Below are 20830 nucleotides of genomic sequence, written 5' to 3' on the forward strand. Positions count from 1 at the left end.
TTGGGGAAGGGCCCTGTCCTCCATGGGGACCCTAATATTATCCCTCTCCTCATTGCTCCAGAGATGGGGTCCCCTTAATCAGTCCTTGTAAGATAGAAAACTTGGGACATCCAGGACATATTTCTAACTCTCCAACAGACCTTAGGCTTATAACCCTTCCAGTCAACCAGGTGTGTTGGTATATAAAGTTTTCTGAACTTTGAATTTTATTTGGTTGTCTATGGTAAATGAAATGAATTTTTTTAAAAGACATTTTGATAACTGCATTTCATTATATTTGGTTTCCTTTTTAGGCCTAAATATTTTATTTTACGCATTTAAAACAATTTTATAGGGTATGATAAAGTTCTGGGTCTTGCTTTGAAGGTAGATAATGAAGCTGTGAGAATTTGGGGTGTATAATCATAGATTTGGAAGAAGTAGTTGATTACATTGGTGGTACTGAGCAATCTCAACAAACAAAGAGTTAGCTAATGTTTTTAAGTCATTTTGATTGCAGATGGAAGGTAGACAGACATACTTGATCACACAGATTGGGAAGAGTTGAAAAGTAGATGAAAGGAAAGGAAGTAGAGGCAAGAGTGAGAAGAGTTTGATTGACAAGGCCAGGGATATAGGACAAGAAAAAGGAAAGTTGGATTCTAAGAGGCAGAGGTGAGAGGAGAATATCCAAGGCTTGGGACTCAGCAAGGGCAAAGGCACAAATATAATGTATCACTGCAAGTGTGTAGAGATGTTGGATGAACTTCAGCAGCTTCCTGGAAGGCTCCATGCTGCCATGGTTGGCCTGACAGGGAAATCTTCAAGTGTAAAAAATTGTAGAATAAACCATTGGTCACACAGAGCAAACCCAAGAGTTCTTTGTACTCACAACAATGGGAGTGTAGAATGTCACCAGAGTGCCATCTACTGAATGCATAACTTGGGAAGTCCATTTGTTGAAGGTTGATTACACATTTTCCTAGCTTTAATACTATCCATAATTGTTGACTATATCTTTGTTGGCTTTACTTAAATTCTACAGAAATAGTAGCTGTAGTTTAGAATAATGCAAATAGCTGAGTTTCAGGCTCCCATATAGTACCCTGAGCAAGTGAGTCTTTAAATTTCTGTTGGTTATGATCTCCAGCCTACTACTCGCTGTGACCTCTAATCAACAGGGAAATAAAATCTACCACCACTATTGTTCAACCCTATATCTTGACGCCTGTTATTGGTATTCTAACTGTGCTTTTCATTCAAACCTATCTCCATCTCTCCCCATCCCAACTTGTCTACCAACTGGAAATTTTTGAGTGGTTCCCATTAAGCAGATCTGATTTTCCCTTAGATTTAAGGATGTAGTAACAAATGAATAAATGAGAGAGTTGGGCAGGTTGTAAGCATACTGTGGGATCCTTGAATCATGAGTTCTTTAGTGTCTACAGCCAACTGGAAGCCTTCTTGTCATCATATAGTTCCAGTCTCTTGATCATACAAGATCTAAAATAGGTTCCCTGCCAAGTTCCCTTGGGTTTGCTTAACCTAGAACCAGGCAAGAAATGTTTGGGCATGCTCCAGGACCAGGACATCATAGGTCAGTCTACCTATGCTTCAAGTGAATACTGTGCTGATAATTTAAATACAAAAGTGAATATACCTATCTGCCCTCAAGGAGCTTCTGTTTTAAAAGAGATGGATTATGGATACAGTGAACATTTGGTTTGGAAAGTTTCAGGGATGGTGAGTAGAGTGATAAGGGATCAGACTGTTGGATGCATTCTTTCAGCAGCAAAGGAAGCTTTGTTTTGATTATGGTTTTAGAGCTAGAAAAAAAAACCTAGGGAGAGGGGCAGCTGGTGAGAATTTGGGGATTGGGTGGGGGAATATAATATAAAGCATGGCTAGAAATATCCTGTATTGTAGACTATGAAAGGAAGGGTCCATAAAGGTCATTGAGGAGAATGCATTTATTGTATAGATAAGGAGACAATTTACCCAAAGTCACATAGGTAATTACTGATACAAACAATTTAATTCCAAAGTCAGCTCTCTTTTCACATACCCTGCTTATTATCATCCATGGTATATTAGTCTACCTGCTTTCTTGCATATCCTATACCTTCCCTATCCTTTGATCCTGATGAAATTTATGTCTACGTGTATCTCTGGTTTCATCCACCTAGATTGTTATCTGTATGGTACCTGTCCTTGGTTCTTGGCTACCCCCTAGTGAATTCTGGCAGTATGACCTCCTGTGTATATTTATTTATTCTTTGACATATTATTTATTGTTGTCAGTTGTCTGATTCTCTGTAACCCCATTTGAGGATATTTTGGCAAAAATACTGGAGTGGTTTACCATTTCCTTCTCCAACTCATTTTACAGATGAGGAATTGAGATTAAGTGACTTGCCCAGGGTCACAGAGCTAGTATCTGACTGAAGCCAGATTTGAACTCACAAAGATGAGTGTATCTTCTGACTCATGGTTCTCTGTGCCACCTAGCTGCCCTGAGGGTCTTCCCCTCCCAGATTTTTTACTAGATAAAAGAGTCATTCTTTTCCCCAATTATTTCCTTGGCTTAATCACTGAAGGGACATTGCCTCTGACAAACTTAAACCTGGAAAAGTTGTTAGCTTAAAAAGGATCTCCCACTGTATCTAGGGCCATCTTGTCATCTTAATCTATATCTGGCCACTGGACCCAGATTGCTCTGAAGGTGAAAATGACTTTCCCTTACATAAATTCAATTTGTGTACAAGTCCTGGCAAGTCATGATGTTCTCTTTGAGAATGAAGGACAAACAACAACTCTGTGGATAGATAATAACTGTCAAGTTCTCACCACCTAAAGACAATTAACAAGCTGAAGGGATGGAAAAAACACCTGAAGCCATGGAGATGGGAACATAGTTTGGGTCAAGAGGAAATGCCACGTTGATGAGGTCAAGGCCAAGAAGTACTCACAACTTTGACCAGGTTAAAGAACTTGCTAGGGCAGCTAGGTGGTACAGTGGATAGAGCACAGGCCCTGGAGTCAGGAGGACCTGAGTTTAAATCTGGACCCAGACACTTAATAATTAATTCCCTAGCTGTGTGACCTTGGGCAAGTCACTTAACCCCATTGCCTTAAATAAATAAAACAAACAAAAATGTTAAAAAAAAAAAAAGAAATTAAGAACTAGCTACCAGGGGCTACTAGGTGGCACAGTAGCTAGACTACTAGGCCTGGACTTAGGAAGATTTCCTCTTCCTGAGTTCAAATCCAACCTCTGTTTCTTACTAGCTGTGACCCAAGGCAAGTCATGTAACCCTATTTCTCTCAGTTTCTTCATCTATAAAGTGAGCTAGAGAACAAAATGGCAAACTGCTCTAGAATTTTTGCTAAGAAAACTGCAAAGGGGGTCACAAAAAGTTGGACATGATTGAAATGTTTGGGCAACAATAACAATATTCTTTCAGATCATAGACTGTAGGATTCCAGAGAGGTTTATCCATAGCTAAGGAGATAGCTTCATAGAAGAAGAAAGCACAATGGCAGAGGAAGCAGAAAGCAATCTTCAAATTACCCATCAGTTCATTCAGTAGTAGATATGTTGGGTGCCATTTTTCAGTAGAAAAATTTCACAGAAGCATAGAAGTTTGGAGATGAAAGGAATCTTAGTGGTCATCTGGTTAAAAACCATCCCTAAAAAGGAATCCCTGTTGCAACATATCCTGTAACATAGCCCCAAAGTGACCATAAAATCTCTGAAGACCTCCAGTAATGGGAAGTCCCCTGCTCACTCACAAATAGCTCTCATCATTGGGAAGTTATTCCTGACATTAAGCCTCAGTTTGTCCAGTTTTTCTTTTAATAACTTTCACTAATGCTCCTGGCTCTACTCTTTGACCAAACAGAACATGTTTAATCTCTCCTTTGGAGGCTGAGTAAGACAGCCTCCAGAATCCCTTTCAGCTCTCAAACTGGTGATTCTATGGAAGATAGGGCCATGCCCAAGATCTAGTCTAGTGATAGACTGATAAACACCTCTCAGATTATTAAAGATAAATCCCTCGAGAACCTTGGTGAGTGAATGCACACAACCTCTTGGGATCCCTATTCCTGAGAGACAAGGGTAATGGTGCGACCACACAAACATGCACATACAATGTCTGCTTCAGACAAGTAGAGAAAGGATGTGATGATCATGGTAGTCTTCCTGTAAGGACAGGTTGGTTTCCTTCTCTATGGTGGCGCTGTGACCACATCCTCTTGTAACCTCCACCAGTGCCATCAGCCAAGTCTGGAACTGAAGGGGCAACCTAAGTATCCTACAGGCAAACAAGTCTTGCATTTTAAACACTGAATGTTGAAAGTCGTGAAAGAGAAAAGGGAAGAATGGGTTAAGACAAGGATAATGTCTTGTTTCATGGGTGACTGGACCCCAAGATGATTGATCAGCCCTTAGTAGCTTCAAGAAATATTGACACATTGGGATGAAAAGACTGAAGGAGTTTAGGATAGTGAAAATAAGGGAAGGAACAAATGTTTATTAAGCACCTATTGAATGTTAGGTACTGAACAAGATGTTTTCCTGTGCAAAAAGAACCAAGTCCAGGTTCTAATTCCATCTCCATCAGTAAATTGCTAAGTGACTTTAGATAGGTCCCTTGACTTCTAGATCTAGTTGACCTCATAAGATGAGGGGTTTGAAATAAATAGTCTTCAAGTTGCCCTCTGACTCTTAGCATCCTGAGATTTTAGTTGGAAAAATGGAGATGGAATTCTTAATGTCTGATTGATCTTTAAAGAGTTAGTCTGGAAGATTTTATGTGTTGTTAAAGATTCTCTTAGAATCTTTAACTTCTCTCTCCCTCTTTTTATATATATATATATATATATATATATATATATATATATATATACATATATGTATATATATATATTATGTATATAATATATATATATTTCATACTAATTACTCTCTATTCTTCATACTAATCATTCCTTCAGTGCAGCTATTCCATAACAATTATATACTATAGTTGTCCAACCATTCCCTAATGATTGGGTATATATTTGGTTTGCTGCTATGAACAGTTTTGTACATTTGGTAGTTTTTTTTAAATTTATTTATTTATTTTTAATTTTACAATTTTTACCTTAATCTCGCTTCCTCCCCCCCACCCCCCACAGAAGGCAGTCTGTTAGTCTTTACCTTGTTTCTATGGTATACATTGATCTAAGTTGAATGTGAGAGAGAAAAATCATATCTTTAAGGAAGAAAAATAAAGTATAAGAGATAGCAAAATTACATAATAAGATAATAGTTTTTTAAAAATTTAAAGGTTGGGGTGGCTAGGTGGCACAGTGGACAGAGCCCCAGCCTTGGAGTCAGGAGTACCTGGGTTCAAATCTGACCTCAGACACTTAATAATTACCTAGCCATGTGGCCCTGGGCAAGCCACTTAACCCCATTGCCTTGAAAAATCTAAAAAAAAAAAATTTAAAGGTCTTTGGTCTTTGTTCAAACTCCACAATTTTTTCTCTGGATACAGATAGTATTCTCCATCTCAGAAACCCCCAAATTGTGTCTGACTGTTGCACTGATGGAATGAGCAAGTTCATTAAGGTTGATCATCACCCCCATGTTTGCTGTTAGGATGGTTCCACTCATCTCACTCAGCATCGGTTCATGCAAATCCTTCCAGGCTTCCCTGAATTCCCATCCCTCCTGATTTCTAACAGAACAATAGTGTTCCACGACATACATACATATACCACAGTTTGTTAAGCCATTCCCCATTTGAAGGACATTTACATAATTTCCAATTCTTTGCCATGACAAACAGGTCTGCTATGAATATTTTTGTACAAGTGATGTTTTTACCCTTTTTCATCATCTCTTCAGGGTATAGACCCAGTAGTAGTATTGCTGGATCAAAGGGTATGCACATTTTTGCTACCCTTTGGGCATAATTCTAAATTGCTCTCCAGAAAGGTTGGATGAGTTCAAAGCTTATTTGGAGTTTTTTTTTTTTTTTGCATGCAATGATATTTTTTTCAATTAACATGCAAAGATGTTTTCAACATTCATTTTTATAAAATTTTGAGTTTCAAAGTTTTCTCTCTCCTTCCCTTCCTCTCCCCTTCTCAAGAAGCAAGCAAGATTATACATGCACAATCATGTTAAACCTATTTCTATATTAGTCAATCAGAACAAAAGGGAAAAACCATGAGAAAGAAAGAAAATCCAAAAAAAATTAAAAAATGAAAACTGTTTTGATCTACATTCAGACTCCATAATCCTTTCTCTAGATGTGGATGGCATTTTCCATCACAAATCTTTTGGAATTGTCTTTAATTACTAAATTGCTGAGAGAAGTTGTCTATCATAGTCATTCCTCACACAATGTTGCTGTTAAAATGTACAGTGTTCTGGTTCTGTTCACTTCACTCAGTACCACAATTTGTTTAGCCATTCTCCAATTGATGGACATTCTTTTAATTTCCAATTCTTTGCTACCACAAAAACAGCTACTATAATAAATAAATGGGTCCTTTTTCTTTTTTTTATGAACTCTTTGGGATTCAGACCTAGTAGTGGTATTGCTGGATCAAAGGGTTTTCTAGCCCTTTGGGCATAGTTCCAAATTATTCTGCAGAATGAATGGATCTGTTCACAACTCCATTAACAATGCATTAGTGTCTCAGTTTTCCCACATCCCCCTCAATATTCATCATTTTCCTTTTCTATTATATTAGCCAATCTGATAGACGGGAGGTGGTATCTTAAAGTTGTTTGAATTTTCATTCTTTTATCAATAGTGATTTAGAGCATTTTTTCATATGACTCTAGATAGCTTTAATTTCCTCCTCTGAAAACTGCCTGTTCATGTCACCTGACCGTTTATCAATGGTCAGGGGGAATGATATCAAAATTATCCATTTTGCATTTTATAATGTTCTCTATCTCTAGTTGGTCATAAATTCTTCCCCTTGCCATAGATTTGACAAGTAACCTATTCCTTGCTCTCCTAATTGGCGCATATGAGTTTCTTGTTGATGAAATAAGTTCCCTAAGTATATAATCCCAGTAGTGGGCTCTCTGGATCAAAAAGTATAATCAATTTAATAATTTTCTTTACACAATTTGCAGTTTCATCTACAGTGAATTAGCACACTTGCCTTTCCATGAACCCCTCCAGCTGGGTTTTCCTATACTTCAGTATCTTTGCTGGTTTGGAAGGTGTGAAATTATGCATTCATAGATGGAAGAGACCTCAAAGAAATCACAGACCCAGGGATTTGAATTCTGTTAGTCTGACTCCACATCCAGTACTCTTTCCCCTGTCTGCATGAAATGGCCTATCATAGTTGTGTTAAGTTTATATTTTCCCCATTTTAGTATTTTGGTTTTGGAAATCTTTTTTTTAAGGTGTCCAATGATTTGTGTTTCTTCTTTTGAAAAACTGTTCAAGTTGTTTGGCCACTTGTCTTTAGGACCTCCACTCCCAGTGTTCACCAGTATGATGCCAAACTTAGACATTAGTGTCTTTCTTTTTTAATGAATGTTAAAATTTATTTTAATTTTTAGAAAGATTTTATTTAGAGTTTTACAATTTTTCTCCATTATCGCTTCCTTCCCCCCACCCCCCCCACAGAAGGCATTCTGTTAGTCTTTACATTGTTTTCATGTTATACATTGATCTCAGTTGAATGTGATGACAAAGAAATCATATCCTTAAGGAAGAAAAATAAAGTATGAGATAGCAAAATTACATAATAAGATAATGGTTTTTTGTTTTTCTGATTTGAAGATAATAGTCTTTGGTCTTTGTTCAAAGTCCATAATTCTTTCTCTGGATACAGATGGCATTCTCCATTGCAGACAGCCCCAAATTGTCCCTGATTGTTGCACTGATATTGGAATGAGCGAGTCCATCAAGGTTGATCATCATCCCCATGTTGCAGTTAGGGTGTACAATGTTTTTCTGGTTCCGCTCATCTCACTCAGCATCAGTTGATGCAAATCCTTCCAGGCTTCCCTGAATTCCCATCCTTCCTGGTTTCTAATAGAACAATAGTGTTCCATGACATACATATACCACAGTTTGTTAAACCATTCCTCAGTTGATGGACATTCACTTAATTTCCAATTTTTTGCCACCACAAACAGGGCTACTATAAATATTTTTGTACAAGTGATGTTTTTACCCTTTTTCATAATCTTTTCAGGGTATAGACCCAGTAGTGTTATTGCTGAATCAAAGAGTATGCACATTTTTGTTGCCCTTTGGGCATAATTCCAAATGCTCTCCAGAAAGGTTGACACCAGTGTCTCTTAATCTTACATATTTACATCAACTCCCTTTGAGTTTTATCAGACTTTTATCAAAGATAGTATAATGCAAAGAATCATCCTTCCAAGCTGTCTTTTCTTCTGATTCTAGTTGCATTGGTTTTATTTTTAAAATAATTTTTAAATTTGCAGCTGGGAGGTATAGATTACATATTGGATGACAGTCAGGATCCTAAAAGATATTGGCAAACTCTAGAATATGGGAACCAAGAATATTAAACTGAATTTAATAGTCATGTTTAATAGTCTTCTACCTTAGGTTCAAGGTGACAGCTTCCAAGGACCCTTCCAGCTCCAAATTTATGATCCTATGTTTCCTATAGTTCACCTAATAAAGAACTGGGTGTTTTAGTTGACTAAGAACTGAATATGAGTCAGCATTATGACATGGCAGATTTTTAGCTAATGGAATCTTAAATTGTATTAAGAGAGGTATAGGGTCCTTAACTAGGAAAGTGAAAGTCCCTCTTTACTTGGTCCTAATTAGACCATAACTGAAGTCTTACATCCAGTTCTAGATGCCATATTTTAGGAAGGACAGTGATACTGAAGAGTAGCCCAAGGTTGACAACCAAGATGATGAATTGTCTATGATTCTGCCTGGCAAATAGCAAGAGCTTAGTAAATACTCATTGACTCTCTGAAGGATGACCGTATCTCCTTGGCACTGGTCTAGGTCATTGTGATTAGAGCTCAGCATTGACTTAACTGTAATCACTGTAGTTAACATTGTAGTTGTTCATCGAAGGGAATTTCTTCTACCACATATTGCTGTAGAATGGATAATAGATGTGAGTGCCTTCAATGTTAGGCCCTTCATTCTGCCAACTTGACCAAATGGTCAGAGGCAATTTGGGATTTCACAGTCCACTTGTGACTGTTCTGTGTTAGGGTCCCTGTATCACAGAATGCTAGACTAGAAGCAGGTCCCTTAAAGATCATCTATCTAATCAATTCCACTCATTTTATTGATGAGGAAATTGGCAACTACTGATGAGGAAACTGACAGGGACCAGTGAGGAAATTGAGCAAGGCCATGATGGTGTGCAAGGAGGCCAGCTAGTTGGATAGAAGGGTCTAGAATGCAGGTGTCCTTATTCCTTTCCCGTTCAGTGTCCAGTCTATTATATTATATGTATTTTACAAAGAGTGTGGAACCTAGAGTCAGGAAAACTTACATTCCAGTTACTTCACCCTGTTTGCCTCAGTTTCCTCATTTATAAAATGAGCTGAAGAAGGAAATGGCAAACCACTTAGTATCTTTACCAGGAAAACTCTAAATGGTATTGCAGAGTCAGACATGACTGAAAAAAATAATATATACATATATGTACACTCATCTAAAGAAATACTAGCTAGACTGTAAGCTCCTTGAGGGTAAGACTTATTTATTTTTTAAATTTTCCTTTTATTAAGGCAACGGGGTTAAGTGGCTTGCCCAAGGTCACACAGCTAGGTAATTATTAAGTGTCTGAGGCTGGATTTGAACTCAGGTCTTCCTGACTTCAGAGCTGATGCTGCTTTTTTATACCTCTTGTATATCCAGCAACTGACCCAGAGTAGGTAATGTTGAATAACTAACTACTTATTTCTAATTTTAGTGTCAAGCCACTTTACATGAATCAAATTCAGGAAAAACAGGGAAGAAAAGTGAAGCCTGGACTATCACAGGGCTCCTAGAGGTGGTGACATTCCACTGTGCCAATGTGGGAGAGAGGCAAGGCAGAGGGTACACAACCTGCCCACTAGAAATCACATTTGGCTCAGACTTTGCCACTTGCCTCAGTTTTTTTTAGAAATAATAACAACCAAAAAAATTTAAAAAAAAGAAATAATAACAACCACAAATGAATTCAGGGGTAAAATAATCCTGAAAATGAATTAATTTCTCCCCCCCCCCCAAAAAAAAGATCTTTGATTACAAATGCTCAGCCCCAGCAACTTTTTTTTTTTAAGACTCAGGAAAAATTATACAGCCTCACTGTGGAAATTTGAGAACAAAAACATAATTCCAATTTCAAAAATCCCAACAAACAAACAAAAACTGGCTACTAGTCATTTAGTTCTGGGAACTTTAGGGTCCAGTTTGATAGTAGCATTTCCATGCGTGTTCATGTATCCAGGCCAACAAAATGCTCTCGGTTCACTTCTTTCAAAAATGTAGGAAATAATTCACAACTCACAAGTCAGAGTGAACTGGACAAGAGTCTACACATAAAAACTAAATACCAAATAGGATTTTTTTCAATTCTTGGATTATTTTTCAAGAAGACAATTGCCTACTTATTTTGTTCACCAGGAAAACAAGTTCCCTTCTTTTTGGGGTGGTTACGGTGAACCTGGTGGAATGGGGGGGGTGGTGCTTATTTTGAAGATGTTCTGAACTTTCATTTAAATCAGTTGGGAGGCAAGTTGGGCCCAGTTCAAGGAGTTACAGTGTTGGAGATCATATCTTGGGAGAGCAGAGCTGGAAAGATTTGTTCTGTACTTTGATTCTTAGAAGCTTTGCCAGTGGAAGTAAGCCATTTCATTATGGACACAAGGTCAGAAACTATCCCTGAAATACTTACTGTCCCTTCTTCCCTACATCACCCAAAAGGGGGGGTGTCTAAAGGGAGAGGTCAGGGTCCTAAGAACTCTGGTACTAGACCTGCAAGATTATGCTTTTCTTTAATTTAGGGTCTCCCTTGAATATGAGTAATGTTTGGGCTCTGACAAAAGTGGATACTTGACATCTGAATTTGAATCCTGCTTCAGATGACAGCTTAGCAGTATGACCCTGGGGACGTTTCAGTTGAAACCACTGAAATCTTTCAGACCTTCGCACTCATCCATAAAATAGGGAATAAGGATGTTTCCTAATAGAATTATTATAAAGTAGATACTTATAAAAATGCAAATGTATGTTTTTGTTGTATTTGCCCCAAGTCACTAGGAAAATGACATTCTCTCTTTTCTATGATGGTTTTACATGAGAAGAGAATACAAGTAACATGGTAGGGTAAAGGATGGGGGGGTATTTTGAAGATGTTCTGAACTTCTGATATGAGCCAGGTGGGGTGCAGCCTCTCGTGATACTTTTCATAGGTGATAAAAGAAGGATTTTCCCCAGAAATCTAAGTTATTTGAATTTATTCTAATTATGATTCCCTAGCTGAAGTTCTAGAATCAATTTTATGTATTTTGTCTTCATTTTTATGCATTTTCATCTTTTGAAATTGGAATAGGAAATTTGATTTTAAAGTCTTTAATTATAAACTCATCTCTAATTGAGGCAGTTAGTAGAAAAATCTTCAGATTTGGAAGCAGGAAGATTTAAATTCAAATTCAGTCTCTGTCACTGACTAGCTATGTGACCTCAGGCAAGTCATTTTACCCTGGCTGCCTCAGTTTCTTTAAATGTAGCATGGGGATAATAACTGGTTTTGAGCATCAAATAAAGTATATTTAATGTGTTTTTCAAGTTATTATATAAATTTTAATTATTATCAAAGCACTTGTTGAAATGGAAGAACTTCATGTTGAACATTTAAATGTTCAAATTCTTTTCATAAATAAAATTTGGCTACAACTCAGTCCTGTGGTTTGATTAAAGCCTGTCTGAATTTCTGTTCTCTAAGGACAAAAGCCCAGGATCACCCCTTAGAAAAAAGCAAAGATGAAAGAATGACAAATGGAGGAAACATTTATTCAGTCCTGTTGGAACATTTTCAAGTGAAATGATTTTTGCTGGTTACTCCCAATGCTTACACAGCATTTTTTGCATGAAATGAAATAAATGCATAAAGAGTATAGCAGAAGATCATGAAAAAGACTCTAATTTTCCCCATTTTCTGGTTCTTACAGGTTGGATCTATGACATCACCCAGAAATATGATTTTTCCTTCTACATATGTGGTTTGCTTTACATGGTGGGAATGCTCTTTTTACTCATTCAACCTTGTATCCAACTAAAGGAGCAACCAAGGAAAAAATACATAGAAGGCACTCATGTTTAGTACCACTTGAATTGGAGACAAAAGCTCTTGCCCCCCCCCCCCCATTGCTGACCTAAAGAAGAAAGGTACACCACTTGGGGCTGAATAGCAGCTGAGCTTATATGGATGACATGATGCATCAAAGCTGGGCTGGTCAAGAATTTCTGGAAACATCCTCATAAAAGCAAAAGCTTTGTCGCACATAGAGCCCTCAGAGCTTGTTTTTTTTTTTAAAAAAAAAAAGAAAGAAGCTTTAAAAAATAAAACAAAACCTCTTTGCAATCATTTCCTTTGTGAGCTGGGAGTAAAAAAAAATTATCAGACTACTACTTACCATAAGCAGGTTGATAAATGGGTTTGTAAGCACAAGACTGTGACTAGATTTCTGAACCTTCTTTCCTGTGAAGAATTGTTAGTATATCAATGTAAAATAAAACTGGCATATGCTCAAGATTCAAATAGTTTTATACAATTTAAAAAATGTTTCTACAACAAAGAAATGAATGCAATTTATATTTTTCTCAATAAATTCTGAATAATAATATTGTCTCTCACAAAAAATGATCTTGATACATTTTCAGTAGGGGAAAAAATAGTCATAGGCAAATAGTGAACCAAGGGCTACTGCATTTCAGAACACTTTGATTCTGAGAATGCCAGTCTTAGATTTAAGGGCAAATCTTTGGGTAAATAAAAAATTGGAGTTGGGGGAGGTTGCATCAGGGGTTAAGTGACTTACCCAAGGTCACACAGCAAGATAATTATTAAGTGTCTGAGGCCAAACAAATTTGAACTCAGGTCCTAACTCCCCTTGGGCCTGTTCCTTCCATATAAAATGTAGAATCTCTTTATAACCATCCCTAAAGGCCTTTTGCAAAGATAAACTCTTAAGTCTTTAAAAAACTCTTTGCCAATACAATATGGCCAAAAATACTGACATGTGATAATAAACTGATAAGTTATACATATGTGCCCCTGGCAATAGAATGATCTTTACAGCTAGCTAGCTCTTCATTCTGATGAATCTCATTACTAAGCAGATAATCCATTTAATTTGTAATTCCAACAGATTTGTAATTAGTCCTATTGAACAAAAGACCTGCCATATCTGATGCTAGATTAGGCTCTCCCTGAATCATCATCATCCTTTAAAACTACAAGATATCTCTGCAACCACCCAACCCAGAAGCTTTAAACTGTCTTTTGCAGATCCCTGATGTTGGTTGCACACACTATACATAGAGTTCCCATCAGAAAACTTGAATTTCAGTGATACTTTTCTTTTTAGAATACTCAGCATGAAACCATGTATGTGTCCACTTACTGTGTATGGCATTTGGAGTGTGAGAGGGTAGGAAAATTGTATTAGTTTCTTTTCTTTTGCATTAAAATGTTCCTAAGCCATCTATCCAAGAGATAATCAAAATGGCAGCTGGGTTGGGAGATGAAATCCAAAATACTAGATTATAAAGAGGAAAAAAAAAGTCCAAACAAAGATCTCATTTATTAATAGTTATACATTTGGGAAGGGAAATTCCATCTCCTGCTTTTGGATGGTGTTGATGAATTCTATCAATACATTTCAGGGCAAGTGTTCTATGATCAAAATAGTTAGAAAAACACCCATCTAGTCCAACCCTTTCCTTTGATAAATGGGAAAACTGAGGCCCAGAGAGAAGAGTTGGCTTAATCAAAGCCACAAACCTAATGAAGAGTAAAACTGGAACAAGATGAGATGACTCCCATTGCAGTGCATGCTATCTTATATACCACACTGCCCTCAATAATCCCTTTTTTCTAAGTCAAAGCCTTATCAGATAGCAGAGTGCTCTGAAAAATAGTTTGGAAATTTCTGGCTGCCTTAATTGTTTATGCATAGTTTAGAGCTCTACAATATTTCCACTAAAATTTTTTCCCATTATAAAATTATTTCAGTTCCTCAGGGCCTGAGAGCATAGAGTGAAATGTGGCTAAGGTACCTCAGTCTTGCTTATTCATGGTAATATAAGACAGAAATAACTCTGAGAATATAAATATATATATATGTATATATTTATGTATGTGTGTATATATGTATATTTATATATATTTATTTATGGGTGTACATTTAATTAACCAAATCTAATTTTAGCCAATAGCTTCAATTTTCTCTTCTACCAAACCTTTCACTAGAACCATTGGCAGGTAATAAAATGGACTTACTTCTCTGGTTTCCATTTTTTCTTGCCCCACTCTGATAGAAAAGGTTGAACAATGAAATGGAGAGAGATAAGCAATGAAAAGGAGGAAACAAAGGCATTTCAACTGCCGATAATCAAAAGTTGCCCAATCTATAGAAAATAGATTGCATGTCCTACTCTATTCAGTTTAGTGTTTGTTAGTTACTAGATTTGTCACTGTTAAAAGAAAAGTGACGAGTATTAGAGCATCTTCTGTATATTTTATAGAGTTAGGAATGGCATGGAAAAACTAGTTATCATTTTATCACATTACTTAAATTTTCTGATGAAACCAAATAAAAAGGGATGATATTGCTGACTGTATCACTGGTGCTACAGTTAATACGTTCTGATATGTATATCACTGGCTTTCTATCACCCAGAGTAAACATAAAGCATACAGATTTTTCCCTAACTTACCTGTGCTTTAACTACTTTGAAGTTCTGGTTGTTCAGGTCCAATGCATTATAGTTGCTCATTGAATAAACATCTATATGGGAATAATCATTTCTATCATATTGTTAGAATGCTTTGCTTTATTAAAAATGAAATTTGCTCACAGTATTCTTTTTTAAATATATGTTCATTGTAAATGATTTAATGAGAATGCCATAAAAATTAAGTAGAACACACATGTGATGCTTCCCATTGAATACATTCTATGATTTCAAGTGCTCATTATTAGGGGTGGGGTAGGGGACTCACTGTATATTTATATCATTTGTTTTTTGTCTAAAGATAAAAATGATTTTTTTTTAGATATGACTATGAAATAAAAATCTGTCTTCTTAAGATAAGTTCATTGTGTCTTTGAATAATTATAGGGAGCTGAGGACTATAAACCTTTATAATCCACTCAGCCAGGCAATCTATAAAATGTCCTAGGCAAAGGTTCCTTTGATGTCTGTTGTCCAGAGTGTTGACTGAGGTTCCTAGCTCAAGCCAGCCATCTGACTTAGGGTTAGAAAGTTCTTTTAACACCCAATTGTCAGCCTATATAACCCAAAACCATTTTATGGACTCTCCAACAAAATTTCACAGGAATTTTATGGATGAAGCCTTCCTTCATCTTTCAATATGCTCCTTGACTGGTATCTAGATAAATCTAAGGACAAGATTAAAAAGGCTAGATAAAGCCAGCAAGGCCATTGTCCTCTGCCCCAATTCAACAGTCCTATTTTTTGTGCAAATATTTCAGCAGTAAAATCACTTTTTTTATTCTATTCTGGATAGCACAAATCTCATTGACCTACCTACATAAAGTTGTTTGGGGTTTTTTTTTTTTAGGTTTTTGCAAGGGAAAGGGGGTTAAGTGGCTTGCCCAAGGCCACACAGCTAGGTAATTATTAAGTGTCTGAGACCGGATTTGAATCCAGGTTCCAGGGCCGGTGCTTTATCCACTGCGCCACCTAGCCGCCCCCCTACCTACATAGTTATCCAACTTTTAAAATTTAATGTTAAAAAGTAAGAGCTGTTCAGGAAAAGGTACCTGGACATGTTCCTGAGATGAAGCTGCCTTGCCTTAACAGAGTTCTCAAAGTGTGGTCCTAGTACCATGGGGGTGCCCTTAGATCTTTTCAAGGGTCCATGAGAGCAGAACCATTTTCTTAATAATAATAAGACTTCTAGGGGGTGGCTAGGTGGTACAGATAGACCACCAGTCCTAGAGTCAGGAGGACCTGAGTTCAAATCCAGCCTTCAGACACTTAATAATTGCCTAGCTTTGTGACCTTGAGCAAGTCACTTAAAACCCATTGCCTTAAATTTAAAAAAAGAGTAAGACTTCTAATTTCAAATATGGTAAATATTGAAACTTTTTTTCCAGTCATTTCAGTCATGTCCAACCCTTTATAACTAACTCCATTTGAGGTTTTCCTGGCAGAAATACTGAAGTGGTTTACCATTTCCTTCTTCAGCTTATTTTATAGATGAGGAAACTGAGGCAAACAAGGTTGTATAACTAGTAAGTGTCTGAGGCCAGATTTGAATTTGGGAAGCTGAGGCTTCAGGTCTGGCACTCTATCCACAGCATCACCTAGCTGGCATTGACCTGATCCACAAAAACAAAAATTCTGAGGCAACCCTAAGAATTTATAAGAGTGGAAAGAGGTACAACTGATCTGATATCTAATTAGAAAGCTATTTCCTTCAGTTCCACCCATGTGAGTCCCACCAAGCCTACCCCAGCTCCTTGCCCTAGCAACAGTGGCCTTAATGGGGGTTCCCAAGACTCCCAGCATGTATGGGACTCTGTGTTCTGAGATCTTTTTCTCTCTCCCCATCTCCCACCCAGGAGACCCTATATCTTAGGGTCCCACAAAAACAACAGCATCTGGTCCAGCGTTGGTCATTACAGCTTGACTGACAAGCATAAATGCCAAAAAAAAAAAAAAGATTCAGATAATAAATGGAAATGGCACAGGCTGTCTCTAAAGCTCCCAGCCCTGAAGATTCCAGTCAGCCAGAGGGCAACCCAGCTTTGGTCCCTAAAAGGAAATGTTCAAATGGATTTGTGGAATGCTCAAGCTAAAGCCATAAAGCTACAGGTAAGAGAACAGCATGTGGGTTTTCTATTTATACCTAAGTCCAAAATGGGGGGAAAGGTTAAAACAAAGAAGAAAATTAATTAAAAATAAAACCTAAAGAACATTAAGGGCAAGTTTCTTTGTATTCCAACATCTAGCATGGTGCTAGTCACGTTATAGTTGGGTTGGCATGGCTGCAGCTCAAGTATAATCCCTTTTTAGAACTGAACTCCACTGTTTAGGGTTGGAAAAGTTAGCAATAATTACTATCTCATTTTCAATCCAAATAGCAACTGAGTTTTGAAATGAATTCCATGACTTGAGACTCTGGAGACAAAAGGCCAAAGTCAGATCCTTTTATCAAGAATTACATGTTTTACAAGGTCATTTTTAATCATTCTGCATTCTTATGGGAGCCTGTTCTCAGAAATAAATGAAAACTTACTAATGGCATGTAGCAAAGGAATGTTTGGGCCTAAAAATAAGTATTCTTGGGCCATTGAGAGAAGTCTTTTGAATTGATGTAGATTTAAATTTAGGGATGGTCACCATCAAAAATGAACATTTCTTTGTATGGGCAGCTTGTCAAAAATAACAAACATTCCTTAACTGTAGAGAGACCTCAGAAATTCTGATGTCCCAGTAAAAAGAAAGAAAAATTAACAAGGACTTCTGGTCAGTCCTTAAAACTGAGTTTATTTGAATTCTTTGGTCCTAATTTACAGTATGTGGAATTTTATTGAGGAAAAAAGGTATAGATCAATAACCACAGCAAGCAAAATCTTATTTATTCTTCAGTGTACATGAAGTGATAGATAAAAAGGTGCAAAGAATTGAGGCTAAAACTTCAGAGTTTTATGAGTCATTACTATCTTTCTCCCTTTCAGTCCTATATTATAATAATTCCTGAAAGCAGCAATTACATATAAACATGCATATAATTTTAAGGTTTAGTTTTATGCTGCTAAGAGGAGGGCAAACACATTAATAGAAGAGTGATGTCTTCAGATGCACTTTCTGTAAAAAAATATTTTAGTATTGCTAAAAATAAAGCACCACAAATAATTAGTAAAGAAGAATGTTGAATGTATTTAAAAAAAAGACAGATTTCTTCATTTTGGTTTTCAGAATAGTATTTTCTAAGTCACAGTGCATCATTATTAAGCATGACAATTCTTCTCAATTGCTGTTTAGAAGGGGAATTATTATAAATGAAACCTTTTGCTACATCATTTCAGATGGATGATTGGTTTAGTCTGTATTTACAATTGCATATTGGCACATTGAATTATTTATGTGCTTACACAGAACAATTAAATTATTGTTTTGGTCTAAAGGCAGGTCACACTTTGCCCCATCTCCTGCCCAAAATTGGCTTCTTATCTTTCAAGGTTGTTCCTCTCTTCTTCCCTTACACACTCATCCACACTCACAGAGAGACTCAAAGTGACCACTGGGTTGACTTGACATCATCCAAAGTGACATAAGAAAATCAATTCTTATCTGCCCAGGGACAGTGTAATGAGGGTGTATAGACACAGCAGATGCAGAGAAGCAGCATTGGGGTGGAGGGGGAAGCAGAGGCCCCATGATGTTTATTTTTAACTTCCATTTACAGTCTCATTTTGGAAATATGTAGAGTTGGATTCAAGAGCAAGGGAAAAAAAATCCCAAATGGCCAATGACCCTTCCATTGCTACCAAAAGTCATCTTATGACTTTCTTTGTTAGAATACACATTAAATGAATCTCTCATTTATGCTTACTAGGACCATGGTATGCTAATTGAATGGGGAGAAAAAGGAAGCTTCATCTCAAAAGACCTGCTATTTGGGAAAGGAGGGGGGTGCTGGTATTTTACTGGACATAGTCAGGGCTCATGACTCAATCAACACTTTGATTGACTTCATGGTATTGTTGGTAGCATCTAACATTTTGATTAGGCTTCTGTTTGGAAACTCAACATCTTCTTATAAACTTCTTTGATCAGCAAAGGAAAAAAATCCCAGTGCACTGTTCTCAAATCAAGACTGTCCCAAAGAATGAAATGATGATGAAAATTCCAGTCAAACCATGAGACAGTGGGGAGGCAAGTGGGTGGGTGTGTAGGGGAAGGTGGGGGAGGCTCTCAGGGCTGCCTAGACCTCTACTGGCTCCTTATTATCCTCTTGTTTTTGCCTTCTCTTCCGGATCTGCCGCTGAAGTTGGAGTTTATTGGTGAAGAATAGTTGTCTCCAACCGATGTCCTTTGCCAGGGCTTTCATGTCTTGGGTGATGGTGTCACATGTCGAGGCAACAATCTGCTCCCACAGTTTGTCAGAGGTGCAAAACTATTGGTGGAAAATGGAGAAAACAGATTATGTTCCAGACTCATGTAACTGAGTCCAACCCTACTCGCCATCCCTGGACCTGCATTTTTCATTCATTAATCCAATATTGACTAAGCATCTTGCATCAAGAAGGTGAAAGAATGAGTGAATGAATGAGTGAATGAATGAGAGAATGAGTACAGTCATGTGCAAGGGACTGCATTGCATAGCATAGAGTCGCAGAAAGGAAAACTCCAGTAAAAACAACTGCTGACCTTTATCTATAACTTTAAGAGTTGTGACCCACTTAATGCATCTCACAAGTTTTTTGTGAGGCAAAGTTGACGGCATTATTATCCCCATTTTATAGAGGAGACCATGGTCACACCCTAAAGAAGGAGATCTGTACAGGAATAACTACAATCAATAGTTGTGGACAACCCGTGGATCCACCATCCTGCCAACACACCTCCAGGTGCTGTCAGTCGTACCCACCTTATTACTGCTGTCTATAGGGAGAGGTGGCCAGAATGCCACCTACGCTGGTGCTCAGCTCCTTGTTCTCTTGATTATCTCCTACTTATCATGGGCCTAGCTGGTTTATGCAGAATTGTTTGCATACTGACTCCCTTGCAAAGGAGCTTCTCTTTCTCTTACCTTTCTTTGTATCGCAGCACTGATGCTTAATAAAGGCTTTCTGACTGACCCGTTGGCAAATAACTTCTCAAAAACATCTCACCAGAAAGAGAACCATAAACTCAGTTATATTAGAATCTCTGTCAAATAACGAGGTGTACTAGAAATGTGAACCTGGAGACCTGGGTTCAAATCCTACTTCTGCCCCTTAGTAACTGTATGGTCACAGACAAGTCACACAAATATTCAGAACTTTGTTTTCCTCAGCTGATCAACAGGATTCATAATTCTTGCTTCAGTGGGCTGTTGCAAAGGTCAAATGGACCATATACAAAAAGTTTTTTTTCTCTTCAATGTTTTCAAGAAGTCCTATAATTTTCAGGTTGCCCCCTCCTCGATCTATTCTCGAGGTCAGTGGTTTTGTTGATGAGGTATTTTACATTTGCTTCTATTCTTTCTACTTTTTGATTTTGTTTAAATGACTCTTGCTGTCTCGTGGAGTCATTAGTTTCTGTAGACTCCATTATTTTTTTGGGGGGGAGGAGTTTTCTTCATTAACCTTTTGCAACTCCTTTTCCAATTGGTCAATTCTACTTTTGAAAGAGCTTTCCATTTGACCAGTTGAGGTTTTGAGAGAATTAATTTCTTTTTGCATTTGCTCGTTTGAGGATCTGAGAGAATTATTCTCATTTTGTAAATTGTCCAATTGATGATCTGAGAGATTTATTCTCCTTTTGTGTTTGTCCAATTGTACTTTCTAAGGTTTTGTTTTCTTGTTGCAAGGTATTAATTGTCTCTCCCAAATTTTTAAGCTCCTTCCTTATTTCTTCAAGGAAGT

At 37.3% G+C, this 20830-nt stretch overlaps 2 protein-coding genes across 2 annotated transcripts in view; one reads left to right on the forward strand and one right to left on the reverse strand.

Moving 5' to 3' along the window:
- The window catches only part of SLC16A14 (solute carrier family 16 member 14), a 58119-nt gene extending 38740 nt beyond the window's left edge, over positions 1 to 19379 (forward strand). Inside the window, exon 5 of the mRNA XM_074191206.1 lies at positions 12173 to 19379. Coding sequence (XP_074047307.1) covers positions 12173 to 12324 — 152 coding nt within the window. The 3' untranslated portion in view covers positions 12325 to 19379. The remainder of the gene's footprint in view (positions 1 to 12172) is intronic.
- Positions 18609 to 20830, reverse strand: part of FBXO36 (F-box protein 36) — a 97911-nt gene continuing 95689 nt past the window's right edge. Inside the window, exon 4 of the mRNA XM_074191207.1 lies at positions 18609 to 19377. Within this exon, the coding sequence (XP_074047308.1) occupies positions 19186 to 19377 (192 nt within the window). The 3' untranslated portion in view covers positions 18609 to 19185. The remainder of the gene's footprint in view (positions 19378 to 20830) is intronic.

The sequence above is a fragment of the Macrotis lagotis genome, chromosome 6 (assembly GCF_037893015.1).
Source record: "Macrotis lagotis isolate mMagLag1 chromosome 6, bilby.v1.9.chrom.fasta, whole genome shotgun sequence".
Taxonomy (NCBI): domain Eukaryota; kingdom Metazoa; phylum Chordata; class Mammalia; order Peramelemorphia; family Peramelidae; genus Macrotis; species Macrotis lagotis.